The sequence below is a fragment of the Hippoglossus stenolepis genome, chromosome 10 (assembly GCF_022539355.2).
Source record: "Hippoglossus stenolepis isolate QCI-W04-F060 chromosome 10, HSTE1.2, whole genome shotgun sequence".
In the NCBI taxonomy this organism is placed as follows: domain Eukaryota; kingdom Metazoa; phylum Chordata; class Actinopteri; order Pleuronectiformes; family Pleuronectidae; genus Hippoglossus; species Hippoglossus stenolepis.
In genome coordinates, this window is record NC_061492.1 from 17,790,421 (window position 1) to 17,799,402 (window position 8,982).

Sequence of the window (8,982 nt, forward strand, 5' to 3'; positions counted from 1 at the left end):
TGCAGTGGTTCTATGGTTTCTGTACTAGACAATGTATCGATGCTGTTCAGGGGGAGGAGGTGGTGGCTTGTTTACCTGATGGTTATAATCTCATTTGTAAGGAAGTTCATAAAATCATTGCTTCTCAGAGTTAGAGGACTAAATGGATCAGTAGAGCTGTGGCTCTCTGTCAGCTTAGGTGAAATATCATCTTGGCTGGTGAAACGCCACTTCCTCACCAGCTTCCGTGATGTTTTATAACACATGTTTGAGAATTACACCATGGAACTAATCACCTCTGATTTACTTTTTTCTTTTTCAGGGGGGCGACAGCGTCAAGGTTTGTTTTTAATGAGGCTGCTGTAATAATTAAGAAAGTTATCAACTAGTGTGGGAGTGAAGATTTGATAACTTTCCTGTATTGTACTGACACATGTAATAGTGTGTGTAATGTGTGTGTAAAATATAATTTTAAAAAATGGTCGGACAGAAGAAGGTTTTGGGGAAATATTATTACATTTTCAATGTCTATGTCAGAACAAGATAAAAAAGTGTGATTGAAAAAGTGAGTGGGTTTATTTACATGTTGAGTAAAACCAATTGAGTTCATGAAGGAATTAAATGCTGAACTAAGTCATTGACAACATCTACATGAATGTTGGAATCACCGACTATAATGACTATCTGTCGTAAGAACTAGCTCAGATAGAAATTCAGAGAATTCAGTTAAACTTCAGAGTAAGGGGCAGGCGGAGGATATATAACTAGATGAATTGGTTTATGTGATTTCAGACTTGGATGTATGAGGCTGATTATAAGATTTTCAAACGAGTTATAACTACCTTTAGGTCGAGGGTTGATCGATAGGTCGGATTTAAAGATCGCTGCAACCCCTCCACCTCTGCCTGTGCCTCGTGGAATATGATTGTTAAAATTGGTGGGGGGCGTCATTTAAAACTACATTTTCACCATTTTGAAGCCAGTTTTCAGTTAGACATAGTAAATCGATCTGATGTCAGTAATCAGATCATTTAATAAGTGTTGTGCATGAATGTGTTCAATGAAAACTGAACTGTACAAATCAGTTTACTAATGATTAACGTGAAAACATTTTTAAATCATCATCGCATTGGCCATCACGTGAGATACCAGGAGCAAGGGGTTAGTGTGTGTCTCATAAACTCTGGAGAGAATCAAACAAACACAAATTAAAGTTAATTTCTGTTTGTCATAACTTGTAATGAGTGTTGGTGTTTATATTGAAAGTGTAAAGTGAGCTCAGGTCAGTGAGTGTGGAGGACGACACTGAGACTCTGACATGATACAAACCAACCGCTGCTTCTGATCCTTAAACAACGGTGCTAATAATTTATCATTAGTCCGGAACCCTGTATTCACACTTGTGTTGCTCCCATTCGACATTTACCACCTCGTTCACATCAACGAGTTCTCTTCTCTCACCGCTGCTTCACTGTCCGTGTGTGAGTGAGTGGGGGCGGGGCCTGTGTGTGTGTGTGTGAGTGTAATGCTGCATTCCAGACGACTCGGATGTCAGATATTCCAACTTGAAATTTCACAGTTCCAACTTCACATCAAACATAAACATACATGTCTGACCATGAGACACTGATTTATTGGATTCGTGATGAGACAATTCAACTGTGACTAGTGCAGCCTCCATTCATACAGAAACAAAGAGGAGGGAGACGACGCCATTATACTTTTTGTTTGACTTTGATACTTGGAAACACATTCAATACATAAGAGAGAACACACACACTGTCACTGAATCCAACAGACGGGCCTCAGCTACAGGATCTAAGTCTCCATGAACACCGCCATTGTTGTGTGACGTCAGAGAACTGGTGCTCGGTGAAGTCGGGGTAGATGCCTCTTCCCCCGAGAACACATGTCCGAACTCCGACTTTGAATGGCGTCCATTACACTTTTTTCAAGTAGGAGTTTGGAAAATTACGATGTCCGATTTGTCTGGAACGCAGCATCAACTCCGCTTTGCTCCCAGACTCAGAGGAGATGAGAGAATGACGTGCTAACGTGGGTGTTTCCAGCTGCAGCTACGAGGTGGCATCGCTTTAAATGAATTGTGGGACTACATTTTCTTCTTACCTTTCATCAAGGATGGTCTGGTGTTTCCTATGCTAAAGGTGATAAGTTAGGAAGCATTGAAGCTCCTTTCCTTATCATTCAGATTTCGAACAGCTCTTATAATGGCGGCCACTGAAATACTTCAGGTCATTTCACTCTGAACCTTCCTGAGAAAAATGTATTATTCTAACACAGCCATAGTCACATTGTAACTGTCTCTTCAGTAACTGATCAGTAAGCGCAGTGATTTAAAACAAACATATTTAATCATATGAACTGGTTAAGAACATACATGTACATACTGTGCAAGGAAAACATTTTAACCATAAAGACATGGAGGACATTATATACAATTCATATATATATATATATATATATATATATATATTAGTGGTGCACCGATGTATCGGCCGTATATCGGTAGCAGCCGATATTCGCCTCGTTTACTGCCATCGGCGTATCGGTAATAAACTTGACTTTCACCGATAACATTGGCCGATGTTCATTGGTATGTTTTCTGCAGCCTGCCAATCTGGCATCCAGATTATGGTACACTGACGCCGGGTTTACACCGGGCGCTGAAGCGCCGCGCAGCGCCAAGGAAAGCCAGGCGCCTCCCATCCACCCCCCTGTTAAACCTTTGTGCGGTTCACATGCCCTTCACCGATGGTTTCGGCGTGCGAGCGAGCGTATCGCGCCAGGAAACAGACTGAAAAATGATTTTAAACGATATAAATGACATATTTTATATGATATAAATGATCAAATATGCATCCAATACTTTGTATTCCCTTCTGTTGTCCTGGAGTTTTAATTTTCCCAATCACATAATTAAATGTCCCCCTCTGCCCATCCACTGCAGCCACACAAGCAGTCATATAGATAAAAAAGAGAGAGGGGGGGGAAAGGCTTGCTTGGGGGGGGGCTAAATGCCTGCTTGGAGAGTACTCATTTACCCCCCACACCTCCTATTGTGTTGTGTTGCACAGCAAGCTAGTAGTAGCACTGCATCTTGACTTGAATTTATATGGCATTCCCTAAGGGTTTATGCTAGTGTTTTGTAAGGCTGCATTGCAAGCAACTGTTTACAGTTGAGATGATGTCTTGAGTAGACTTGGTGATACTGTTAAATGTTTGGCTGAATAGGTGTCTATGTCCATCCATGGCATCTAAAGTTACACTTGTCACTTTTTCTGTTTTTCATATTATTCAAGTAATAAACAAATATCGGTATCGGTATTGGCTATCGGCTAGATTGTTGTTTTAAATATCGGTATCGGTATCGGCCAAGAATTTCCATATCGGTGCATCCCTAATATATATATATATATGAATATTTTATGATGCATAAATCAAATCAGTAGAAACTGGGAATATCAACACAAATCTTTCATGTTAGTCAATGAGTTATATTTTCTAGGGACATAAAAATTGTTTAACTGATAAAAACAGGAGAAAGGGGGGATTCTAAATTCTCTATTTACAACAGTAAACTATTAATATGTATAATATGAATAGTTGCTGACAAATCCTAATAAATATTTTGTTGCAAACGATGCAACTTAAATCTTTAACCACACAGAGCAAGTAAATTCATTCTCCCCTGTATGACTACTCATATGCAGTTAGATTACCTATTTGTCTAAATATTTTACCACACTAGGAGCAACTAAACGAATTCTCTCCTGTATGAATACTCATATGTTTAGTTAGACTGCGCTTTTGGCAAAAACTTTTACCACACTCGGAGCAACTAAACGGTTTCTCTCCTGTATGAATCCTCATATGTACAGTTAGATCGCACTTTCGGCTAAATCTTTTACCACACTCAGAGCAACTAAATGGTTTCTCTCCTGTATGAATCCTCATATGTTCAGTTAGATTGCTCTTTTGGCTAAATCTTTTACCACACTTGGAGCAAGTAAATGGTTTCTCTCCTGTATGAATCCTCATATGTTCAGTTAGATCGCACTTTAGTCTAAATCTTTTACCACACTCAGAGCAACTAAATGGTTTATCTCCTGTATGAATACTCATATGTTCAGTTAGACTGCACTTTCGGCTAAATCTTTTACCACACTCAGAGCAACTAAATGGTTTATCTCCTGTATGAATACTCATATGTTTAGTTAGACTGCAGTTTCGGCTAAATCTTTTACCACACTCAGAGCAACTAAATGGTTTCTCTCCTGTATGAATCCTCATATGTATAGTTAGATGGCTCTTTTGGCTAAATCTTTTACCACACTCGGAGCAACTAAATGGTTTCTCTCCTGTATGAATCCTCATATGTATAGTTAGATCCCCCTTTTGTCTAAATGTTTTACCACACTCAGAGCAACTAAATGCTTTCTTACCAGTTTTATATTTCATATCACTTAGAGACTGTTTGTTATTTTTTGTATTTAAACCAGACTGAGGTTCCCTGGTCTGCATCCAATCATCTTCACTGTCTACAGTCTTTTCCTCAGTACCTTGTTGTAAATGTCCATCAGGACCTGAGTTCCTGGCTGGTTCTTGTTCTCCACAGTCCGCTCTGTTCTCCTCCGTCTGATTCCGATGAAGCTGTGCCAACTGAGGATTCTCTTCATCTTCTTCACTCTTCACAGTGACAGCAGTCAATGTGAACTTGATATCAGCCTGCTCAAGTTGTTGAAGCTGCTCTCCCTCCTGATTGGTCCACGGTTCCTCCTGTTCCTCTTTAATGTGGGGGGACTCTGGGTCTTCCTGGTCCACAATGGGGCTCCACTGCTGCTGCTCAGGGGGAACCTCTTCTTTATTCACCATCAGCTGCTGTATGTCTGCAGGACACACTGAAACACAAATACACACGTTTATCATTTCAGAGTTTCCTGAAGTGTTTTAAAAAACTTGTGTTGTGTCGTTTAATGTCGACTGTTATTTTTGAACGATCACACTCAAGAAGCAGAGATGTTGAGGTAGTTCACAGTTACCTCAACATCTCGACGCAGCTCGTAAATTTAGCAGCATTAAACACTGGAAGTGTTTCCAGTAAAAATGTTTTATATTTTGAGGCCAAATAAACAACTTAGGACACTAGCAGAGCAGAGCGAGTGGAAGTTACTGAGTTGGTTAAGCTGTTTTCAGACATGACCTGTGGGTAAAAACCAGAGAATTGTCTCCAGAGTTTCTCCAGAGTTTGTGTTTCACACATGAACAACACAGCAGCAGGTTTTCGGCACAGACTCGTTCACAACAGGATCAAATCCTCCTCATTATTCACCAGGTGAAGGTGGAGCAGCAGAAAGAGACAGGAAGTGACGTTATAACTCTGCTGCATAGATCATGTGATCATGTATACATCACCCCGACAACGTCGTCAGCTCTTATCACCACAAACTCTCTTCACATCTCTGTCTGGTCTTCTAGGGATGCCGTCATACGGAGGAAGGAAGATGGCTGTGTCGAGTCAAAGCTTGAATTCACCCAAAGAGCAAACTGAAGCAAAAAAACGAATGGCCCACGATCATCTAAAGTGTGGGAGTTTTTTAGACGGAGACCAAACAACATGTTTGTCTGTAAACTCTGCAAATCCAAAATGATCACAGCAGCACAACCGTGATGCACGAGCACTTGAAGCTGAAGCAGCCAGGGGAGATTTCTCAAGATGGCAGCTGGAGCGAGACAGAACCGCAAGTTTTACTTTTTGTCCTGAAACAAGCGTAATGTATTACGATCATCAACGCGTGGAATGGAATAGGAATAGACTGGAATACCTGGGATCATCTTAACTGCACAACTCCAGTGACTGAATCAATCCACGTTGTTATTAATATAACACAACAGTGATGTAGAAATTATACTCGTTTTAAAATATTGCAGTATCATAAATATTCACACAATATGTGTCTGTTTTTCAGGATGAGACGAAGCAGTCTGGAGGACTTTTTACACAAAAGGAGCCAAAATGCATGAACACCCCAGATGTGTGCTGAGCTTTCTAACAGCATCTTGCAGATGATTATCAAGGACATGTGACCCCTGGCTGCAGTTGGGGGTCAAAGCTCCTAATCCTTTGATCTACACATTTCATCAACTTAACCAACCAGACATTGTTTGAAACTTATCATTCCCTTTAAGGAGTGTTAGTTTGATCAACTCGTGTTAGCAGAGCTGATGCTAGCTAACGTTAGCCTGTGAGCGGCTCCTCGAGGGACTGACCAACTCTGTGCAGCCGGAGTTCGGGCTTCATCACGGCATCGAGCAGCCTCCTCTTGCGGTAGATCTCCCGCTCTGACCGCTCCATTCTGTCTTCGTACACCGCCACGGTTTCCTCAATCCCTGCGTCGATCTCCTCCGCCGCCGCCGTTAGCCGCTCGGTGAGCATCGCTCTCAGCGCCGGGACTTGAGCCGTTTCTCCTCCTTTCTCCAGCTGCAGCAGAAAGTCTTCAGCGGCAGCGCTGATCCGCTCATGTACCGACACCCGCAGCAGCTGCACGTCGCACATGTTCCTCCTCTTTGCGCACTTTGAGTCTCGGAGCGAACAAAGTGAGCCAGGGTCTGGTAAACAGAGACACCGAGCTCAGAGCCAACAGTGACGCCTGCTGGACTGGAGGACGAGGAGGAAACTAAAGTCCTAGTACTGCACAGTAGAAAAAATGGAAGACGAAACATGACTTAATGACAAATAAATATATAAATAAATAAATGTATAAATAAATACTTAAATGCATGAATAAATAAGGAATAAATACAGAAATAAATGTCTGAAATTCATTGCCACATGTATTTTTTTCTGTATTTCTGTGTCCGTGTGCTAATGAGACTGTGAGCGTCTCGTCTCATGTTGTACTGAGCACAAAATGTTGACGAGTCAATTTTCATGATGTTTAAATGCAGCCTCATAAACGCTGGAGCAAATCAAACAAACACTAAGTCACTTCATGTACTGATCAGGTCCTGATAACTAGTGATGAGTGATTATTAGTTTAAGTGAGAGCAGGTCAGAGTGGAGGCGGAAAGAGAAACTTCAGCTCAGTACAAACCAACTGCAGCTTCTGGCTGTGGAAGGATGGATCCATGTCATCGCTTCAATCAGCTGTAAACACAATCAGTACAATCAGCACGGTTCAATGACAACATACTCCTATACATGTGACCAAAAAATGATCGAATGAATCTAATCTTAACCTCTTTCTTCTCTGTCGACTCCTGAACTTCTCAATGCTGCTGCAAGAGCTGCAAGGTCCGGTTGGATGTACCGGAAGTCCCTTCATACTGGCTCATAGTACGTCTTAGTACGTCTTATAGGTAGCTGGAAAACAACATGAGTAACATGAGTATATTATTAATAAACGGAAATAGCCTCGCTACATCACAGTTGGAAGATCCACAGTAAAAAAACACAATTCCTAAACAGTTACTTACATACAATGGCGTCATTTTCCACACTGCAAATCCGGACTTGCAGCTAGAGTCTTGGCCTAATGTGCAGTGACTGCCTCGTTGTGTGTGTGTGTGTGTGTGTGTGTGTGTGTGTGTGATGAAATAGATCAGATGAAGTAGACTTATACAATGTATTTTATACAGCACCCTTGCTCCGGTTCGTGGCGCCGGCCACTCAGAGGGCAGTTTCCTATAAAATACATCCGGACAAAAGTTTATGAAAAAACTTAACGAGAACAAACTCTTAAATTTATGAAGTTCGTACTTATTTAAACATGCACTAGTTCTGCTCAAGCACTCGATGCTCTCTTCTTCTTTTAGCAACTTTCTCGCTAATCCCACAGTTGTGAACACGCTATTCAGATCTAAGAGTTACTTAGCAGTTAGCAATGGCTTCTCTGTCGTGTCGACTTCAGCAAGTTTTTTACACCGAAAACAGAGTCCCTCATCGAACCACGCAAAACACGAGCCAGTAGTTTCTTGTCTGCGGGAGACAGATGCTTCATTCACAAGGCTGTGATTGGACGAGCCCTCTACCGTGTTGACGTTAACGACTGACGTGGCATCTTCAGGAATGAACGTATTCACGAGCTGAGTGTGACGTTTTCAGAGTAAAACTTCACAAATGACCTTTTAACTTTTGAAGCAGCGGTTTTAACAGTTTTTAAATTGTACTTTACATTTATATGGGATGAGTATGTGACTGAGGACCAGTTTATTCTTTCTGGTGTTAAGTTAATGTACTTACATGATTCTTGCTGTTCTGTGTTTGTACCCTCATAGTTGAATGCACTTATTGTAAGTCGCTTTTGATAAAAGTGTTGAGTGTTTTAATGGAATACTGAGAAAGTTTAATAACAACAATAAGGCGATTGAAGTCCAAATTATGAGGCAATTTCAGCAGAGTCAACAGCTTAGTATGCCATGGACATGTGAATATGGTGCTGAGTTTTTCCCAGTAGTTTGGGAGGACAAATGTTTGGGACTTTGTCACGTGATGACACAGATGATATGGTTTATGTGAAGCACAGTGTTTTGGTGTCGGCAGAAAGACATCTCTTAGATGTATCATCAGATGTACCCTGAAAATTGTATCACTGATTACACTCATTATAGCATACTAACTTATATAAGGCAAATCTATTCAAGCTACAATTTATGATTCTATAATTATACTAAGCCTGATGTATTTATAGGAGAGATTTTCTTAAAAGGGAGTTAGTACCTTTTAGAAAAAGGTGTAATCTCTGCACCACTGAGTGAAACTATCCTGATTTGCATTTGTAAAGATCACAGTTTTGTCATTTACATGTGAAAGCCCCCCCATAGACCTAGGAGCAGGGGGGTCAACTGCCAAGCTTCTCAGGCTTGTAAAACCCTCCTAAACTGGAACCCCGCGTCAATTCCCGGCAGTTCCTGGCAGTTTTCTGTGCTGCCTGCAGATTCCTGTGAACAGTCGTTTACCTGAAATTCCACCGAAATTTGCAGGGG

General features: G+C 41.2%; 1 protein-coding gene across 1 annotated transcript; it reads right to left on the bottom strand.

The window, feature by feature from the left end:
• Nucleotides 1-3,323: 3,323 nt before the first annotated feature.
• Nucleotides 3,324-6,642, bottom strand: LOC118116769 (gastrula zinc finger protein XlCGF57.1-like). Its single transcript, XM_047341553.1, has 2 exons — nt 6,268-6,642; nt 3,324-4,898 (listed from the first exon to the last, which is right to left on the bottom strand). The coding sequence occupies exons 1-2, from the start codon at nt 6,551-6,553 to the stop codon at nt 3,745-3,747; spliced, it is 1,440 nt and encodes a 479-aa protein (XP_047197509.1). The 5' UTR covers nt 6,554-6,642; the 3' UTR covers nt 3,324-3,744.
• Nucleotides 6,643-8,982: the final 2,340 nt, after the last annotated feature.

Coding starts and splice junctions, on each gene's coding strand:
- LOC118116769 (XM_047341553.1), bottom strand. CDS start 6,553: ATGTGCGACGTGCAGCTGCTGCGGGTGTCGGTACATGAGCGGATCAGC. Junction 4,899..6,267: donor ACTCCGGCTGCACAGAGTTG/GTCAGTCCCTCG, acceptor TTTGTGTTTCAG/TGTGTCCTGCAGACATACAG.